Source organism: Scyliorhinus canicula, chromosome 1, assembly GCF_902713615.1.
Source record: "Scyliorhinus canicula chromosome 1, sScyCan1.1, whole genome shotgun sequence".
NCBI classification, from domain to species: domain Eukaryota; kingdom Metazoa; phylum Chordata; class Chondrichthyes; order Carcharhiniformes; family Scyliorhinidae; genus Scyliorhinus; species Scyliorhinus canicula.
Genome location: NC_052146.1, coordinates 36822096 through 36843889, shown reverse-complemented (window position 1 = coordinate 36843889; position 21794 = coordinate 36822096). Strand labels below are relative to the sequence as shown.

General features: G+C 46.7%; 1 protein-coding gene across 1 annotated transcript in view; it reads right to left on the bottom strand.

The window, feature by feature from the left end:
- The window catches only part of LOC119956755 (E3 ubiquitin-protein ligase DTX1-like), a 311656-nt gene that overhangs the window by 157367 nt on the left and 132495 nt on the right, over window positions 1-21794 (bottom strand). Inside the window, 2 exon segments of the mRNA XM_038784160.1 lie at window positions 458-507; window positions 509-1137. Coding sequence (XP_038640088.1) covers window positions 458-507; window positions 509-1137 — 679 coding nt within the window.

The following is a 21794-nucleotide window of genomic DNA, read 5'->3' as shown; positions in this document are numbered from 1 at the left end:
CAAAATATTGGAAGTTGCAATTATATTCAAAAAAATATTATGTCAAACCTTTTGCAATGTTTTTGAAATCAGCCAGGATGTAATGAATGAGAGTTGAAGATGCAGAGGTGAAAAACTAGCAGTGTAACAGAGTGAAAAGGTTCATTTATGTACTCTTTTCACCAGGCTACTCTCCATTGCACTGTCCTGGATCTATAATTCACGGTTAAAATGATAGCAATTCACTGAATGGCACCAAATGTCTCTAATGTGCTGTGAACATGTTACATACACTATTGCACTTTTTAAAGTCACCTGCCATTTATAGAGGTGGAGTCACCTGGCTGTTTCCTTTTTGAACTATACCAATATGTCTCCTCAAAGAAAATTCTGCTTCCGCTCATTCATTTCCCTTAGGGGAGCTTGCTTCCAATTGCTTCAGGCAAGTATCAGAGATTTGTCTTTTATTTGCACTTACCCAGGAGGAATCGAGGCCCTGGTGCTGACAACCGCTGACCTTTGGGTACCCCGGCCTGTTCAGATTGTTCTGGCCTGGTATTGGAGTTGTCGTGGTGGTGCTCTGGCTTTGGGAGATGGGAGAGAGTTGAGTTGTGGTTGGGGAACGGGCCTGCTCAGACTTTGGAGGGGTAATCCCAGCCGTGCTTGCAGTCGACCATAAGGCCGCACCATTGTAGGAGTTGCTCTGACGCACAGTAAGAGTCCCGTTGGTGGCAGAGTAGATTTTCCGTCGCTGGGACGCCAGGATGGCATTGGAAGCCGCCCTTGTGCTGTTCACTAGGACACATTGCTGGCAGCTACATGGCTGTCCCGATTGTGTGCCGACAGGCCAAGACTGTGATTTAGGGATAGAACCCATAGTCAACGGATATGCCAGGTCCATACGTCGACGCAATCGGCGTTTCCGTTGAGTCTGTCTGTTCATCTGACACATACTGTTGAAGTCAATAATGTAACAAAATCCTAGGGAAGTCAGGTCCAACCAAGGATGCTGCTTCTCATATGCATTCTGAATGGTTATACAAATATCCATGTCATACGGAGTCCAGGAGCAACTGTCATTTTCCCATTCCCAAACTATCCCTTTTCCTGGAGCAGAAGAGGGGTCGTAAAAGTTTCTTCTAACTGGACGCATGGTTCCTGGAAAATGAAAAAGAACAGACTTTACTCACTCAGTATTAAAATAATGGAAACTCAAATCTCTTTGGACATTTATACCCATCGTTGTCAGCAAATAGAAGTAAGCCATGCTGGCCAGCAGATTCAAATCACCTCACACTCCGACAGGCAATCGATTACCTTGCCCTGCAATGCACGGTTTTGAATGGGGACAGATGTCAATTAAGGATTGCGGGAGCCGACCTTGGTGAGGAACTTTGAACGTGCTGGGTGGAGCTTTTCAAAAGAGTCTCTGAAGCTTATGTTCTGGAACCAAAAATAATCATTGGGTTCAGCAAAGGAGTTTTAAAAATCTATTTCCAAACCTGCATTTTTTTAAAAAATCACAAAATTGAATGTTTTTGAAAAATAAAAATGTCCAGCAAATTTAGCCTTTGCAATGCCTTGAGATGAATATGTTCCCTTTCTGTTTAGAAAATATGATTTTTCAACTTTTAACTGGGAATTTTGCAATGTCAATTGAGCCGGAGCAAGCTGGTTAAAAATGGAAGGCCACATTCCAAGCTGAAGGTGAGAAACAAATAAATCACCCTCAGGGCAGTAAGAGAGAGACATTTCTTATAACCCAGCCATCCATTGAAACTCGTAACTGTCTAAGAGACATTGAAAATGCAACGTACTGGATAGTGAAACAATGGCTGCCACAGGCAGACCCACCCAAACTTTCTTGGAAATACACAATGGGTGAAGGATTGCAATGCAAAGCTATCCAGCCACTAAGAAGAGGTTTCAGGTGACGCAGGCGGTGTCAAAAATACCTTCAGTACAGGAAACAGGCTGAGGGCTGTTCTCTCACCCCCTCTGTTTTTTTGGAATAAGTGTGTCTCCTGGTTGAGAATCCAATTCTACCAGAAACCTGACAGCAAACCAAAATCTTGTAATAATGGCAACACCATCCACATCTGACCACATCCAAGAAACTAGCTGTCCTAAATTGATCGCAGTGTTTAAAATCTAAGCCTGAAGGACAATCAAAGGATGCTTAATTGTATATTCTTCAAACTTTCTTTATTGGACTCTAACTCTCCTTATTTCTGATATATATATACACACACCTGCGTGTGTGTGTGTGCACGTGTGTGAACGCCAAATGCTTAACGTTGCATTTTTACTATTTTCCTCAGGATTAATGGTTAATAAACTTACTCTTTCTTTGACTTAAGAAAACATTGTTTGATTGGCTCTTTATTGCTCACAGATTAAACAGTTAAATACATTCTGATTTGGAAACGGCAATGGTCGCAGAAAAGAAACGAGGGGGCTGAATGGAGGGAAGCCAGTTCATCCCTCCTCGCCTGGTCGAAATACGAGACATTGTTTAAATTGAAGCATTAAAATAAAACGTAGATCTGTAAAGCTCTTTCGCTTGTGCAGTGATAGATTTCTTTGGATCTGATTTGACGTTTGGAGGAAAATTCATCACATGAAACCTTTGAATACAGCAAAGGTTCTTTGTTCAAATATTCTCTGTGACAGCTGCCATCACAGGGCTGATAGCAGTGATGAAAACATATTTTGTGCAAAAATGTAAGTGAGCCAGCTACAGAATCCTCAGAATCAACCATGCTGGTCTGCAGACATTGAGATAAAAGAACCTGGGCAGGATTCTCCCACAACTGGCCGGATGGTCCGATGCCAGAGTGGTCGCGCTGCTCTTGGAGCCGGCGTCAGGCCATCCGGCCAATTCTCCGCACTTCCGGCGGCTAGGCCGGCACCGATGGGGTTGGTGCCGTGCCAAGCAGCACCGAAGGGGTTGGCATGAGTTGGCGCATGCGCAGACCGGCCGGCGTGTTCCTGCACATGCGCGGGGGGGGGGGGGTTCTTCCCTGCGCCGGCCATGGCGGAGCCCTACAGAGGCCGGCACGGGATGAAAGAGTGCACCCATGGCACAGGCTCGCCCGCAGATCGGTGGGCCCGATCGCAGGCCAGGCCACCATGGCCCCCCCACCCCCCGGGGCCGGATCCCCCCGCAACCCCCCACCCGAGGACTCATCCAGCCGGCCTACAAGCCAGGTCCCGCCGTGATGGACCATGTCCATTTCACGCCAGCGGGACTGGCCGAAAACGGGTGACCGCTCAGCCCATCGAGGCCCGAAGAATTGCTGGGAGGCCGCTGGCAACGGCCCCTGACCGGCGCGGTGTGATCCCCGCCCGAAAACCAGCGCCGGAGAATTCAGCAGCCAGTGTTGGAGCGGCGGGGCGGGATTCACGCCGCCCTCCGGCGATTCTCCGACCCGGCAGGGGGGTCGGAGAATCCCGCCCCTTGTTTTAAACATTTTAAGATGAGAATCTTGGAGGCTCCAGTTTTCTTTTTGAACTGCAGCTTTTTCACACTACGAGTTCAACGTTAAAATGTGATGTTCACTATGAAAAGTGTGACCGTTGGTTATTAGGTACCTGTGCAGATCGACAACAGTGCAAATACTGACAATTTTACTTCAAGCACATCAAACCCATTCACAATCTTGGTCTACTAGCTGATGGTCCAGAGTCTAGGACATAGAACATAGAATATAGTACAGTACAGCACAGAACAGGCCCTTCGGCCCTCGATGTTGTGCCGAGCAATGATCACCCCACTCAAACCCACGTATCCACCCTATACCCGTAACCCAACAACCCCCCCTTAACCTTACTTATTAGGACACTACGGGCAATTTAGCATGGCCAATCCACCTAACCCGCACATCTTTGGACTGTGGGAGGAAACCGGAGCACCCGGAGGAAACCCACGCACACAGGGGGAGGACGTGCAGACTCCGCACAGACAGTGACCCAGCCGGGAATCGAACCTGGGACCCTGGAGCTGTGAAGCATTTATGCTAACCACCATGCTACCGTGCTGCCCGTTTTGCAGATTTATGGTTTGCAGCACGAGATGCAGGTGGGGGGAATGGAAGGAAGACCATTTGTCACACAGCGAGCGGTAGTGACCTGGAACTCACTGCCTATGAGAGTACCGATCGATGATTTCTGAAGCAAACTGGAGGAGCACTTGAGGAAAACAAAAGTAGTTGGTTATGGGGACAGACTGGGGGAATGGGATTCATACCATAGCCCTGCAGTGAACCACATGGACTTGATGGGCTGAATGGGTCTTTTTGTGCCGTAATAACTTTAAAAAAATTTTTTTTTTACATTTAGACTACCCAAATATTTTTTTCCAATTAAGGGACAATTTAGCATGGCCAATTCACCTACCCTTCACATCTTTTGGGTTGTGGGAGTGAAACCCACACAGACACGGGGAGAGTGTGCAAACTCCACACGGACAGGGACCCAGGGCTGGGATTCGAACCTGGGTCCTCAGCACCGTAGGCAGAAATGCTAACCACTGTGCCACCGTGCGGCCCATTTTGTGCTGTAATAATAATAATCTTTATTGTCACAAGTAGGCTTACATTAACGCTGCAGGAAGTTACTATGAAAAGCCCCTACTTGCCGGGGCCTGTTCAGGTACACAGAGGGAGAATTCAGAATATCCAATTCAGCTCACAGCACGTCTTTCGGGACTTGTGGGAGGAAACCGGAGAACCCGGAGGAAACCCACGCAGACACAGGGGGAACATGCAGACTCCACACAGACAGTGACCCAAGCCAGGAATCGAACCTGGGACCCTGGAGCTGTGAAGCAACAGTGTTAACCACTTTGCTACTTATGACATAACGAGCAGCCAACCCTTGCTCCAGTGTGTTTTTGGGAAAGTGCTACATAGATAATCTCCTGAATAGGTCACACAAACTGCAAATCGACCACCTAACCAATAAATCACTCTTCGCTTCCCAGATGTGTGCTCTGAAAACGTTTCTGCAATTTTAACAGGAACTCAAAAAAAAAGAATTCAGCTGGAACATTTCCTCATCACTTTGAATGTGGGTGGGGGTTCACCAATCATCTTTCCAAAAGTTACTTTCTCAATCAGAACAAGCTGCTTAGCACATCAATGTATTTCCCATCTTACTTGTAATGTAAATGAAACTTCCTGAAAACTGCAGGCAAACATTATAATTGTTCCACATTATTTCAAAACAACTTCCTCAGAACAGAAATGGGATAAGGATGTTCCTCTCAGCAATATCAGCAAAACAACATATAACACATTTGCCAGAGATCAACTGACCAATTCAATCTGTGTATAGTCTGGTTGTTACTGAGTATATAATGTGTTCCAGAAACACAATTTGTTGCAGTATAGAAGGCAGCCATACAGCCCATCACGGCTACCCCAGAGTTATCCTCCAAATAATTTATTTGGTCTCTTCCCATATTCATGCCCTTTAATATTCCTCTTTTTCAAGCATGAATCGAACTCCCTTTTCAGAGAATTTCAGGGCTCTGTTTGAAGGACAATTTGTGACAGAGCATTTTATGTTCTAACTACATTATTTTGAAAATGAACTGAAAATGAAAAACGCTTATTGTCACAAGTAGGCATCAAATGAAGTTACTGTGAAAAGCCCCTAGTCGCCTGTTCGGGGAGGCCGGTACGGGAATTGAACCGTGCTGCTGGCCTGCCTTGGTCTGCTTTCAAAGCCAGCGGTTTAGTCCAGTGTGCTAAAGATCCCGGACCAGGCCCCAACAGTTGCTAGGATACTGGACAGAAACCCCAATATTTTATTTTATTGGTAATACTGAGGAAAGGATACTTTGCCCCAGGAATGATTTCAAGAAAAAATAGGGTTATGGTGTATTAAAACAAACTTTATTACCAACACAGTATTACTAACTCTAGCTTTCAATACCAGTTAAAGAATACTTAATAGACTTCCGGTCATGGTGAGCAGTCGCATACCGGTGACTCCTGCCAGGGTACTTTGTTTTTGGCCCTTTTCGCCCAGTTTATGGGTGATATTTGGGGAGAAATTTGAGTAGTTCAATGGGATAAGGTCCCCACATAAAAGTAATGCCCAACAAGTGTAACACAAGGCAGCAGACAGGCAAAGAATTGTTGTCGGACTCGAAAGCCCCTCGAGCATCGTTGGTGGAGAAAATGGTGGCAGCTCCTGCTGTGACTTTGGCCTCTCAATGGATGGCCAAGATGCTGGCAAGCTTCTTGGCGGAGGAAGTCAAAAATCAGCGGCAGGCGGTGTCCATGGACCTTGAGAAGACGATAAAAGGGGCTTTAGCCCCCTTCTGTGCGACCTTGAAGAAGACGGATTGGAAGGTAAAGGAGCAAGGTGTGGTGATACAAAGGGTAGTGGTGGCACTCTTGAACCAAAGTGACCAGATTTTTATCTGGAGGTGGAAATGCTGTTTCTGGCTGAAGGGCATAAATCTTTGAAGGCCAAGGTGGATGATCTGAAAAACATTCCAGACTTCAAAATTTAAGAATCGTTGGGCTGCCAGAGGGTCTGGAGGACCCAGATCCTCCAGACTATATCCAAGATGTTTGGGAAGATGGTGGGAGATTACCATCCCCTCCTGAATTGGACCGGGCTGATCGGTCACTAAGGCAGAAACCCCAATCTGGGAAACCACCACAGGCGATCATTGTCAAGTTTCACAGGTACCACGACAAGGAGCGGGTCCTGAGGTGGCTGAATGACCATCGTGACTCTAGATGGGAGGGCCATGCCATCAGGATATATCAGGACATAGGCAGGAGTTGGCTAGAAGGTGTGTGGAATTTAACAAGGCCAAGGATGTGTTGTACAATGGTAATGTGTGATTTGGTGTAGTGTACCCGGCTCTTCTTCCAGCGACTTTTAAAGAGAGAGACTAATACTCTGATGGGCCGGAGGAGGCGGATGAGTTTGTAATGAAACAAGGACTGGGGTGAACTAATTTGTGAATTGTTAGGTGCATTTGTATTGTATTTATTGTGGGATTTTTGTGGGTGAGGAGGCGTGGTTATGGAGATTTGCTGGGGGATTTTTCTGACAGGTTTGGAGTTAGTAGTTTGAATTTTTGGGGTTGTTTGTGGGATGTGTGTTGGTTCTCTCCTGCCCTCTATCTTTTAATATTAAAGTTGAATGTTGGCAGGGACTAGTTGTTGCTATGATTATTTTTTTGGTTTTTACCCAGTGCTGGGGTCACCCTGTTGGCTCTAAAGTTAGTTTAAAAAAAATAAAAAATTTAGAATACCCAATTCATTTTCTCCAATTAAGGAGCAATTTAATGTGGCCAATTGACCTACCCTGCCCATCTTTGGGTTGTGGGGGCAAAACCCACGCAGACACGGGAAGAATTTGCAAACTCCACACGGGCACTGACCCAGAGCCGGGATCGAACCTGGGACCTCGGCGCCGTGAGGCAGCAGGGCTAACCCACTGCCCCACCGTGCTGCCCTGCTCTAAAGTTAGTTAACGAGAGAGGAGGAGTAACGGTATCTGTAGCTCACTATTTTAGGGTTTTTCTTTTAGATAATGAGGTTAAGAGTTTTGTCTGGGTTTGAGGTGGGGGGGGGGGGGTGTGGGGGGGGGGGCCTTTGGGCTGTTTGTTTGTTCATTGAGGTGTGGTACGTTTGGGAGGTGGGGCAGGGAAGAGGGCGGGGGGGGGGGTAGACTGCTGACAATGACAAAGTCTGTCTTCCTTCTCGTCTAATGGTGGGATCGGTGGCCATCTTTGGTGGGCCTGGTGTCAGCACTTGTTGGGTTGCAGCTGGATTACTCCACATGATGGGAATGGCTGACTCTGGATCGGGGAGGGAGGATGGCTGATAACTTGGAATGTTAGGAGGCTAAACGGCTCAGTACAATGTTCGCAGATGTTTGCACACCTGAGATGTTTGAAGGTTGATGCTGCATTTTTACAGGAGATCCATTTGCGGATCAGTGACCAAACACGGTCATGGAAGGACTGGGTGGGGCAGGTATACCATTCGTGTTTCGATCATAGGGCCCAGGAGGTGTTGATCGACAAGAGGGTATTTTTTCAGCTCCAAATATATTGGCGGACCCAGGCGGGAGGTATGCCAGCTGCGGCACTCGAGGGAGACTGTCTATGAATATGGGGAGAAGGCCTGTCATATTTTGATGCACCAGCTGAGGCAGCTGGCTGCCTCCCGGGAGATAGTAAAGATATGGGATTCAGGTGGTGGGCTGGTTTCCACCCAAGGGATGGTTAATGCTGTGTTTGAGGCCTTTTATCGATAGCTATATAAATCAGAGCCTCCCAAGGGGGAGTTCCATTGTTGAACCCTGGCGCAAAGTTGTTGGTGGAGGTGTTGTCAGTGGGTTTGATGCCCAGCCTTCCGGGGTGATATTGGAGGAGCAGACTGGTCTTTTGTAATGGAGGCCCATGATTGGGCCTCGCTTCACAAACTTAACTCTGCTGCTTTGGTGAATGGTGTCAAGGCCGATTTGAAAAGATGGGATGTCCTCCCTCTGACCTTGGCAGGCAGGGTGCAAACATGAAAATGAACGTCCTCCTGAAGTTTGTGTTTTGTTTAAGTGTCTCCCAGTTTTTCTCCCTAATGCTTTCTTTTGTAGGGTCGATAAAATGGTCTGCTCCTTTAATTTGTTGGCATGACCCCACGGATTCATAGGTCCTTTCTACAGGGAGAGAGTTAGCTGGGGCATTGGCGCTACCTTATTTGTTAATTTATTATTGAGATGGAAATATTGAGAAGGTGCGAGGGTGGCTTAGGGATTCAGATTGTATATGGTGGCAGATGGAGGCGGGCTCATGTTGAGCTCTTGAGTCTGAGGTCCCAGGTCACTGGCCCGCTTCCATTTTCCCCAAAATATTCACCACAAACCCGTTGACTATGTTTGCTTATTTAATTTTAATTTAATTTTTTTTGGAGTTCTTTGGTTGTTTACTGGGTTTGGGGGGGGATACAGGCGTTGATACGGTCTTGGGGGTGTTACAGTTATTAAGGTGTTTTATTGTTGCCTTTCATTGCTTGTTGTTATATTTTCTGTAAAAAATTTCAATAAAAATTATTTATTAAAAAAAAACAATGATAATGAAATAATCCAACTGCGGCCTTCATCTCTACTCAGGCAAAACCTGCCTCAGGTCACAATCCACTTTGCGATATCCTTCAGGACCCAGCTTGCAGATCCTTGCCTATCTTAAATTACTGTTTCAAACCAGAATTTCTCAGAGCATGCCTGCAGCAATCACATACTAACCCAGGCTTTTAATCCCTATTGTGCCAAATACATATCATACAATATATCCTAAATTCCTATTTTCATCACACTTTGTAAAAACATTAATTTTACCAGACTGAGGTGGGAGTGGGAGAACTGTGGGGGACTAGTTCAGGCTACAATCACAGTGTTCACTGAGGTTAATAATGCCTGTTTCACTTGGATGATGAGTTGTTGATTTTAATCACATTAGCGTGAGAAAACAAGGGACATTGTAAAGGGGTAGGCCCTCAACAGGGTATCCTGGGGGCTGCAGCTGAAGCCAGACAGGCAGGGAGGGCCTCGACATCTGCCTTAAATGCTGGCCTCCAACAACAGGCCTCAGTATGCCATAAACAGGGTCAACTGGCTTGCACGGCTGCCATTCCCAGCATCCGACATATGGGAAAATGACCCAGGAATGGGATAGAGCCAGGGAAAAGGTATACAGGCCATTCCAGGCTCACAAAATTCCACAGCCACCCACCTCTGTGTCCACTCCAATCAGGTCTGAAACATTGTGCCAAAGGTGTTGCATTTAACAGAAGGTAGATGAAGGGAAGGGAGATCTTCTGTCACAGTCTATCCTAGCTGCTGAATAAAGGTAGGAGTAGGTTAAATAGTTCAGCCCTTTTACAGCCAGAACACCTGAAGAGAGGAGGGACTTTTGAAAGGGAATGAAAAGGGCAAACCTTTCAATAATAAAAACAAAATGAACCTTACAATGGAAATCGTGCCATAGATAATTAATTCAGGATTTTGTAACATGAATCTATGCTATATTTGTATAGACTGCACCATCCTCTTTTGCATACTGAAAATTGTGTATCTCAGGAGACGAAAAGTGACTTTCAAAACTCATTACTACCTCAATGAAGGTGTAATTACAATGCAGTGTTGAAACACAGGTTCGTTGGTTTTCGATATCACAACGTTCTGTGGAGATTTGGTCACTTGATGAGGTATTGGCTACTGCCTTCTAATTTAGTGCCTAAAATCAGAACTTCCTTTCCAATTATTACAATCGCCAATTTGTCTTTTCAGATCAAATCAAGGGGCATTAGCTCGTTTTGAACAGAACAGGACAGAATTCTAAATAGAAGCACTGCATATTCACGGCAGACAAATAATCAAATAATCGTCACTCAGTCATTTCTCCACATTTTCATTCAACACATTGTGACAAATGAACATTCTAGGATGCTGGAGTGAATATCCATTACAATAGATTCTGGAACAAAGTGGGCAAGCTTATAAAAATCTTTGGACTTGTGTGTTCTTCGGAATACAAAGCTTCACTCGTTGTCTAACACTCTGATGATCTTACAATCCATGGCATGTCAATTTGATAATAAAAGTACTACAATTGGTTAACGTGGAGAATATTCACCATTAGGCAATGGTTGATTAATTCTGTTACAAATCTAAACCCAGGCTTGCAGAAGTGAAAGTAGATGACTGATGTTGCCGATATTCAACTTTTCTTTCCCTCATGTTACTTTCACCTACTGAAGTGATACATCAAGTACGCTCTAAATGTTCTGGTTCCCAAATTGAAGGATTCCAAACAATTTTCTGGAGTCTTTTGGCACAATGGGTAGCGTCCTTGCTCTTGAATCAGAATGCCAGGGTTCAAGTCCTGCTGCAGGACCTTTTTTTTAAATAAGGGAATTTAAGAGAATCTAATTTGTTTTCCAATTAAGGGGCAATTCCGCATGGCCATATCCACCTACGCTGCACAACTTTGGGTTGTGGGGATAAGACCCATGCAGACACGGAGAGAATGTGCAAACTGCACAAGGACAGTGACCCGGGGCCAGGATCGCACCTGGGTCCTCGGCGCCATCTTACTGCAGGACTTGATGGCCATATAACGTTCATAATTTGGCCAACCAGGTCAAACATCAAAATGTAAATTCTTCCAACACCTGCAATCTGCAGCTGGTAAGAATGGTAGCGATTACAGCCCCAATAGTACATAGTACATACAGTGCAGAAGGAGGCCATTCGGTCCATCGAGTCTGCACCGACCCACTTAAGCCCTCACTTCCACCCTACCCCTGTAATCCAATAACCCCTCCTAACCTTTTTTGGACACTAAGGGCAATTTATCATGGCCAATCCACCTAACCTGCACATCCTTGGACTGTGGGAGGAAACCGGAGAACCCGAAGGAAATTTAGTTTATTTTGTAAGACTGTGCGGAAAGATTATTTCACTCCAGGAGTGATTGCACGAAGAAATAGGAATTTGATATTTTTAAAACTGAAAACTTTATTATCAACACAGTATTAAAATCTTTAACCTCACACCCAAAAAATAGCTTACAATTACCCATAAAACAATACTACTCAATACAGTAAATACAATACCCTCTATCCTCGTTTAAACAGCAAGAAAAAAAACATACAGCTCTCAATCCATCCTACATCCCAACAGCACAGAGTAATACTTGCTTTCCAGAACAGATTGGGCCTCTGCCAACTCTGGCTGGATGTCTCAAAAAAGCTGTTTCAACCGGTTTCAGTTTCCCCCTTGTCCTCAGATATGTCTGCACTGCCCTGGGTCTCCCCTAGTCATACAACACTGCATTAACCCAGACTTTTACGATGGTCAATTTCGCCTCTGGCTCCTAAAAGCTTTCTGATCTTGCAAAACAAGTTTCTTCTTAAAACGTGACTACTGCAGTCATACACACTCTAACCTCAGGCCTTTCACCCTTAAATTGCCAAATGTTTCTCATCCAATATATCTAAAATCCGACATTCACCACACTACCGTCACTACTCCAGACTACAACATGCATGTAAAAGTGCATGTTGCCACAGCAACCTGGACTCCGAGTGAACTATAACAATCTACACCATGAACCTTTACGCACTCATACAACCTATTCAGAGTAAGGGGTCATCCATTTAAGACAGAGATGAGGAGGAATTTCTTCTCACAGATGGTAGCAAATCTGTAGAATTCTTTTCCGTAGAGGTAAAGCTGGGTCATTAAGTATGCCCAAGGCTGGGAGAGACAGATCTTTAGTCAGTAAGGGAATCAAAGGTTATAGGGATACGGTGGGAAAATGGACAAACAAAGAACAAAGAACAATACAGCACAGGAACAGCCCTCCAAGCCTGTACCTGTCATGATACCAACCTTCGCCAAAGCCCTCAGCACTTCCTTATGCCGTATCCCTCTATACCCATGCTATCCATGTTTTTGAAATCCGTTAATGTATCTGCGTCCACGACCTCCCCTGGCAACGTGTTCCAGGCACTCACCACCCACTGCGTAAAAAACCTGCCTTGCACATCTCCTCTAGGCTTTACCCCACAGATATTAAACCTATGCCCCCTGGTGATTGACCCCTCCACCCTGGGAAAGAGTGCCTGCCCATCCTCTCTATCCATCCCCTTCATAATCTTGTAGACCTCTATCAAGTCACACCTCAACCTTCGCCTCTCTAATGAAAACAGTCCAAGTCTATTCAGCCTCTCCACATAGTTAACACCCTCCAGACCATGCAACATCCTGGTAAACCACCTCTGCACCCTCTCCAAAGCCTCTACATACTTCTGGTAGTGTGGCAACCAGAATTGTGCGCAATATTCCAAGTGCGGCCTTCCCAAGGTTCTATACAACTGTAGCATGACTTGCCAGTTTTTATACTCAATGCCCCATCCAATGAAGGCAAGCATTCCATATGCTTTCTTGACTACCTTGTCCACTTGTGTTGCCACCTTCAAAGATCTGTGGACCTGCACGGCCTATTCCAAAGAGTTTTAACATTTACAGTATATTTCCCCTCTGTGTTACAGCTACCAAAATGCATTACCTCACATTTGTCCGGATTAAACTCCATTTGCCATTTCTCTGCCTAGGTCCCCAACCTGTCTATGTCCTGCTGTATCTTCTGACAATCCTCAACACTATCTGCCACCCCACCAACCTTGGTATCATCTGCGAACTTACTAATCAGACCAGCTAACCTTTCCTCCAAATCGCTTATGTACACCACAAACAACTGAGGCCCAAGCACCGATCCCTGTGGAATACCACCAGTCACAACCTTCCATTCAGAAAAACACCCTTCTACTGCTATCCTTTGCCTCTGTGACCGAGCCAGTTCTGTATCCATCTTACCACCTCACCTCTGATCCCATGTGACTTCACCTTTTGTACGAATCTGCCTGCCATGAGGCACCTTGTCAAAGGCTTTACCAACGTCCATGTAAACAACATCCACCACCCTCCCCTCATCAATCATCTTCGTCACCTCCTCAAAAAACTCGATCAAGTTAGTGAGGCACGACCTCCCCTTCATAAAACCGTGCTATCACTAAAGAGTCCATTTGTTTCCAAATGGGTATAAATCCTGTCCCTGAGAATTCTCTCCAGTAATTTACCTACTACCGACGTGAGGCTCACCAGCCTATAGTTTCCAGGATTATCACTGCTACCTTTCTTAAACAGTGGTACCACATTAGCTATTCTCTGGTCCTCTGGGGTCTCATCTGTAGCCAATGAGGATACAAAGATGTCAGTCAAGGCCCCAGCAATTTCCTCCCTTGTTTCCCTCAGCATTCTGGGATAAATCCCATCTGGCCCAGGAGACTAATCTACCTTCATATATTTTAAAAGACCCAATATCTCCTCCTTTTCGATGTTAACTGTTCAGACTGTCCACACACCCTACCCAAGAATCAACTTCCACAAAGTCCCTTTCTTAAATGAACACTGATGCAAAGTAATCATTTAGTACCTCCCCCATTTCCTCTGGCTCAACACATAGATTCCCCCCATTGTCCTTTCCCCCCATTGTCCTTAAGTGGTCCAATCCTTTCGCTGCCCGCCTTCTTGCTTTTTACATATGAATGAAAAGCTTTGGGATTCACCTTAATCCTACTTGCCAAAGACTTTTCATGACCCCTCCCCGCTTCAGTACCTTCCTACTTTCTTTATACTTAAGGGTTTTGACTGTTCCCACCCTTCTAGACCGTACAAAAGTCTCCTTTTTCTTTTTGACGAGGTTCCCAATATCCCTCGTTATCCAAGGCTCCCTAAACTTCCCATTCTTATCCTTCATTCTCTCAGGAACGTGACTTTCCTGAATCAACTGTCCTAGAAAGACTCCCACACATCCGATGTTGATTTATTATCCAACAGCCGCATCCAATCCAAATCTTGAATTCCTGTCCAATGTTATCATAATTTGCCTTTCCCCAGTTTAGCACCTTATTGCAAGGGCTACCCTCATCCCTGAACAAAAGCACCCTAAAACATGCGTAATTGTGGTCACTACTCCAAAAATGTTCCCCTACTGAAACCTCAATCACCTGTCCAGGCTCATTCCCCAATACCAGATCCAGTACTGCCCCTTCCCTAGTTGGACTATCTACAGATTGCATCAAGAAGCCTTCCTGGATACACCTTACAAACTCTGCCCCATCCAAACCCCTGGCACTAAGTGAGTCCCAGTTAATAGAGGGGAAATTAAAATCCCCTACCACAACAACTCTGCTACTTTTTTACTATCCAAAATCTCGCTACCTATCTGCTCCGCTATCTCTCGCTGGCAGTTGGAGAACCTGTAATGAATGCCCTGTGATTGCCCCTTTCCTTTTCCTAAGTTGTACCCAGATTGCCTCATTGTATGAGCCCTCCAAGGTGTCCTTCCGCAGTACGTCTATAATATTCTCCTGAACCAGTAATACTACTCCCCCACCCCTTTTACACCCCCCTCTATCTTTCCTGAAGCATCTATATCCTACAACGTTCAGCTGCCAATCCTGCCTTTCCTTTAACCATGTTTCTGTGATAGCCACAACATCGTAATTCTAAGTATTAATAAGTGCTCTAAATTCATCTGCCTTACCCACTGGGCGGAATTCTCCGCAAGGCTCGACGCCGTTGTGAAACCCGGAGTGTTTCACAACGGCATCGGAGGCCGCTCCTTGCCCCCTATTCTCCCCCCCCCCCCCACCCCCCGGGGGGGCTAGGAGCGGCGTGCCGTAAATCTCGGCCGCCGGGCCTTGTCGCTGGCGCCAAGGTCCGGCGTGCCGAGAATGACGCGGCGGCGGTGCCTAATGACGTCAGCCGCGCATGCGCAGGTTGGCCAGCGCCAACCCACTCATGCGCGGTTCCCGTTTTCCCCTCCGCTGCCCCGCAAGATGTGGTGGCTTGATCTTGCGGGGCGGTGGAGGGGAAAGAGTGCGTCCCTTTGAGACGCCGGCCCGACGATCGGTGGGCACCGATCGCGGGCCAGTCACCTCCCGAGCACAGCCGTGGTGCTCACTCCCCTCTCCGCCCTCCACAAACCACAAATGAGCCTTTGCCTCCATGTTCACGCCGGCAGCGACCAGGTGTGTTTGCCGCCGGCGTGAACAGGCCGGGAACGGCAGGCCGCTCGGCCCATCCGGGCCGGAGAATCACAGGTCGCCATGAAAAACGGTGACCCGCGATCCTCCGAGCAGCGTGTCGCAAAATGTGACACGCCATTTTGGGGGGGTGGGAGAATCGCGGGGGGGGGGGGGGGGGGGGGGTGCAGAGCGGCCCTCCCGCAATTCTCCCACCCGGCCTGGGCATCGGAGAATCGCGGCCACTATACTTCTGCCATTAAAACAAACACACTTCAAACCATTGTGTTTGAGCAGACAGGTTAAGGGGGGGGGGTTGTTGGGTTACGGGTATAGGGTGTATACGTGGGTTTTGAGTAGGGTGATCATGGCTCGGCACAACATCGAGGGCCGAAGGGCCTGTTCTGTGCTGTACTGTTCTATGTTCTATAGGTGCTGTTGTTCTCTTATTTTTGTGCTCTATTTCCCCTTCGGTTATTACACCTTCTAAGCTAACGCTCTGGTTCCCACCCCCCTACCATACTTACTTAATTCCTCCCGAGTGACTCTAGCAAATCTCCCAGCCATTATATTGGTGCCCCTCCAGTTTAGATGCAACCCGTCCTTCGTGTACAGGTCACACCTGCCCTGGAAGAGATCCCAATGGCCCAGAAATTTGAAACCCTCCCTCCTGCACCACCAGTTTAGCCATGTATTTAGTTGCACTATCCTCCTATTTCTAGCCTCATTGGCACGTGGCACAGGGAGTAATCCTGAGATTTCAACCCTAGACGTCTTGCTTTTTAGCTTATTGCCTAACTCCCTAAATTCCTTCTGCAGGACCTCATCACTCTTCCTGCCTATGTCGTTAGTACCCGAGTGTACTACAACCTCTGGCTGTTCACCCTCCCCCTTCAGGATGTCCTGTGTTTGTTCAGAGATATCCTTGAACCTGGCACCAGGGAGGCAACACACCATCCTGGAGTCTCTTTCCCATCCATAGAAGCGCCTAACTGTGCCCGTTACTATAAAGTCCCCGATAACTGTCGCTCACCTGCACTTTGCCATCCCCTGCTGAGCAACAGAGCCAGCTGTGGTGCCACTGTTCAGGTTGCTGTTGTTTTCCCCTGAGAGGCTATCCCCCAGCAGTATCCAAAAAGGTCTACCTGTTAGAGAGGGAACAGCCACAGGGGATTCCTGTACTGCCCGCCTGCCCTATCTGGTGGTCACCCATCTGCCTGCCTGCACCTTGGATGTGACCACATCTCTATAACTCCTAACTATGATGCTTTCCACCACCTGCATGCTCCTAAGTGCATCCAACTGCTGCTCCAACCGAACCACGCGGTCTGTGAGGAGCTGCCATTGGTTACACTTGCTGCAGATGTAGTAGACCGGAACGCTGAAGTCGAAGATTATCAGATCAGTCATGAACCTATTGAATGGTGGAGCAGACTCAATGGGCCGAATGGCCTACTTCAGCTCCTACGTCTAATGGTCACCCTTAAAATTTACATTTCTTCTGTTTTTGTATTGTCCTAATTTACTAATAATTTGTCATAGGCACAGCACAATAGGTTTATAGTTCTAGCCCGTTGCAGACTGAATACTGACACCAAATGGAAGAAAGCATCCACTTCACCATTTAACCTCAAATTTTCAGCAGAGGGCTTGGATAAATGGACACAAATAGTCAATAAACTCTAAGAAATCATAATAGTCTGCAGACTGCAAATGGAGCAGAACCACCAGTAGTGCAAAGCCTGCAGTGACTCCAGTGAATTATTTCTGACGAAAGCAGCTGGAGGAGATCATACAAAAACTGAAGTAAAAGAAACAACTGTGCAGGAAAAATAAATGACCAAAATTAAATAAAACCAGAAACTGCTAGGAATGCACGGCAAGCCCGTTCATATTTGGAGAAGGAAGATGGGTTGATATTTGGGGTGGAAGCTTGTTTTGAGCCAGCCCAGCCTGGCGCTGCCAGTTCGAACAGGCGGAGGTGGGCCTGCAAGGAACATCAAACCCTGCTTTTCTTTTAGAATTGTAACATTCATTTCTCCAGGGCAGTGAAGTCGGATCACACTGGAGAATTCCAGAAGGAATTAGGACTTTTTTCTCGCTGAAGAGGCGATAGGAGATAGAACGTGGGGTAGATTTTAACGGTGACGGGTAAAACACAGGATCGCGAGGGAAGGAAAGCCGGGTGAGGTGAAAACCTGGCTCGGATTTGCAAAAACACATTTCACACCCTCACACAAAAGTCACAAATGACACTAGCGGGGATTTGGGGCGGGATTCTCCGAGCCTCCACGCCAAAATGGTGCTCAGCGCGGGGGCTGAGAATGGAGCATCAGACCCGCGATCGGGTCCAACATCTTCCCGCGATTCACCGTGGATCGGAGAATCGCTGCCAGTCGCGCGAGCACGGGAAATTGGAAGATGCCCCCGCGCAATTCACCACTGGCAGCTGGCTGAGTTCCCTCCAGCGTGGTTCACTCATGGTTCCACCTTGCAGGAGCTCGGAGTGGCAGCTGTGGATCCAGTCCGCAGCCGCCCTGGTGGGGGTCAGGGGGATCCGTCACCGGGGGGAGGGGGGTCCTCAAGGATGACCAAGCTCGCGATCGGGGGCCACCAAACTGCGGGCGCACGCGATCTGGGGGGGGGGGAGCCTACATTGTTGGGGCATTGTTGGGGCCGGCTTGCTGTGTGTGTTCACCACGTTGCGCGGACCCGCGGCCGGAAGTGCAATGCCCCGTATCGGCAGCCGGAGCTGCGAGGACGACTCTGGGGCCCTGCTAGCCCCCTTCAAAACGGAGAATCACTCTGAACTTTCTAGAAAAAAGTCCAGAGTGATTCGCGACCGTTTTCTCACGGGTGTGGAGACATAGCCCCATTTTCAGAGAATTCCGCCCTTTATCTTTAAATGTAGGTGTTGAACAGCTGAAATGCGATAGACCTTTCGACTGCTGCTCATTCCTCTAGTCAAATTTTAATTAAACTGTTGCTGTTTTCAAAAGACAATACTTCTTTTTCTCTGCATGTATTCAGTGAGAAGAATACACCCCTTGTAATAGGTTATGGTGTTTGATGAATCAGACTATTCCTATTTTCCATTGTTTTTCTCTCTTTCTCTCTCTCTCTCCTTTTTCATGGCTTTCTCTCTCTCGTCTGTTTTATCTCACCAATGTCATAACCTACATTTCACACACTGTCGTAGATACACAGCCTGTCTTTAAACTGTCAAAACAGGATCCTTGAGCCCATTTCCCAGTGACTCTCAAGCACGAAAAGACGCATCCTGTTGCCTTCAAACTGACACTGCAAACATTGCATTTAACAGTTGTACAGAACATTCTTCTGCATTATGGAGCCAAAACAAACAAGGAGGATGATGGCTGAAATGGAAAGTGCCGGAATATGTTCAACCGTGTGCTCCGGACACGAGGAAATGAACTGCTTTCCGTACTAAAACCAATGTGAAAAAAAGAGTGTTCATTATCCGAGACAAACAAGCCTGTCTAGGCAGTCAGATTACCCTCCAAGAAATGCTAAGGAGAGGGTGGTGAGCAATGAAGGACACCCCGGACATCGAATAGTATACGTTATACTTTTACCCACAGGTCAGATGCTCCCTTATTTTGTTCCTCTGGCCTGCCATCCTTACCCAGCTTGGCGTACATTTAACTCCAGATCCACAGCAGTGAGATTACTTTGAACCCCTCTCTGAAATGATGTAGCAAGCCTTCTCCAGGGCAACAAATGCTGGCCTTACTATGGAACATCCCATGAACAAACAAAACAAAAATTAACTTTCTCTGTCTTTGCGGTTAAGAGTTTTGCTCCTGTTGTATTTCCGAGATTGTTTTTCATGAATATCGAGTCCCCCTCATCCTCTTCTGTTTTCCTCCTGTTTTCCATTCAAAGCCTGGTCTGACACCTTAAAGAATTTGCATTTAAATAGCACCTCAGAACATTCCCAATACTTGACATGCAGTCACGGTTATAATGTGGGCAACACCACAACAAAGTCCCAAAAGCAGCAATGAGATAACGACCAGCCCACCTGAAACCTGGAACTTCTGTTCTGAAGAAGGGTTAGACAAAGCTTTTAACTCGGCTTCTCGCTCCACAAATGCTGCCAAACCTGCTGAGTTTTTACAGCATTTCTGTTTTTATTTCATACCTCCAGCATCCACAGCATTTTGCATTTCTGTGTTTAATTTACCATCACTTCTCTTCCGTCACTGCTCTTCCGGGAATTCCTGCCTTGAAGTAGTCCTGCTCTCCTCACTGACAGGTTTTCTGTTAGTCGCTTTCACTGTGCTCGCCTTCATTTAGTAAATAACATTTACCAAATTGTGCATTCACAGCCACATCTGCTTCCTCAGCTCCAACTTATCCCACACTGATTCCGATTGAAGTTCAATCCTTTACGTTTGAAATTCACCCAGAATTAGACGTATCTCCATGATATACAACGTTCCTCGGGCTACCGTTTTCACTTCATCCTAAGATCCACACTCAGTGCCATGAGCCACCACATGTACACGCTCGACCTCTCTTCCAGCACTGACTCACCCGATCTCAAAGCTCTCCTGCTCCCCAGTTTCATTTCATTCTTCATCTCATCCGTCGCCTTAACAAGAAACATTTTCTCTGCCTTTCACGTGTTAAGGAACACAAGCTCCAACAAGGTGGCACGGGCAGCATGGTAACACAAGTGGATAGCACTGTGGCTGCACAGCGCCAGGGTCCCTGGTTCGATTCCCCGCTGGGTCACTGTCTGTGTGGAGTCTACACATTGTCCCCGTGTCTGCGTGGGTTTCCTCCGGGTACTCCGGTTTCCTCCCACAGTCCAAAGATGTGCAGGTTAGGTGGATTGGCCATGATAAATTTCCCTTAGTGACCAAAAAAGTTAGGAGGGGTTATTGGGTTACAGGGATGGGGTGGAGGTGAGGGCTTAAGTGGGTGTGTGCAGACTCGATGGGCCGAATGGCCTTCTTCTGCACTGTATGTTTATGTACTAAGGTGTGGGTACCAATGCCCCTTGGGATCCTTCCTCCTCTTTCCTTCAGTCCCATCCCTTCTTCTAGTCGCCGCTCTTGTAGTGTATTCACTCTGACCTTCCGCCCTGGGAGGGGGAGGAGTCTTGTTGGCGACTGCTTTGGGCACTGGGCTTGGCACTGCGAGTGCTGGGAAACACGCGGCTAAATAATAGTCTTTCAAATTATACTTTCCCTCCACTGCTTCCATCAAGGTTTCGCTTTCGGGTTTTAAACCTCTTCCTTCGGGTTTTCTTTGTCTTAAAGGTTTCTACGCAAACTCCAAGGTGCAGCCACCGACTTCCACAATCATTTCAAATAATAGCTGCCAAACTGGAGTAATTCTTCATAAACCTTTGCGCTACTGCAGATTATATATCTGGCCTGCGAATACAAATATAAATTCCTTAAAACAACCTTTGTTTTCCTAACACTCTGCAGAGCTGATTCTTATTGTTTAAAAGCGGGCAACAAACATGGTTGCTTCACCCACGTAGCCTGCGACAAGTCCAAAGACATTTTCCAAATTAGTCAGTTCGATTAAAACCTGTATTGTCATTTGACAATTTGAACTTTACCCAGCCTGGGTTTGGACGAGGGACCATCACCATATAAGGGAGTTCAGTTGGGGCCCAATCACATTCACCCAATACCTTTTGAGTTTCGATATGTCTTTTGTGCATGGTTAACCAGGAAGATGATTCAGCTGGAATGATGAAGTCCCGGTTTCGACATTCCATCCTTAAAAAGGGATACGTGAATTTCCCAGATGGCTCTGAATGCCCATATTTAATTAGATGCTTTGAGTCTCAGGACTATCTGGAGCTGACGCTGCCAACGGTCACACGATTGGCGGGGCCAATTATAACAGTGTGTTATTCTTCAAAGTTTTGAAGTATTATCTGAACGTATACTGGAGCATCACGCAATCTCCAGCATTTGTATGTTCAGCTGCTTAGATTAGTCTGTACTTCCCACAAAAAGACTTTGTTGATGTTAATGCAATCCAACTGGAAAGGGTTGGAAATCACAAATCAGGTGCCAAATAGTTGCCGGTGACTCCAGACACACAGGTTGCTGATCCCGTGGGACAGCGGGTAACTTCTCTTTAAGAATATAACTTCAGCATTGGGCTGTTTGAAGGTATAGCATCTCTCATGTACCA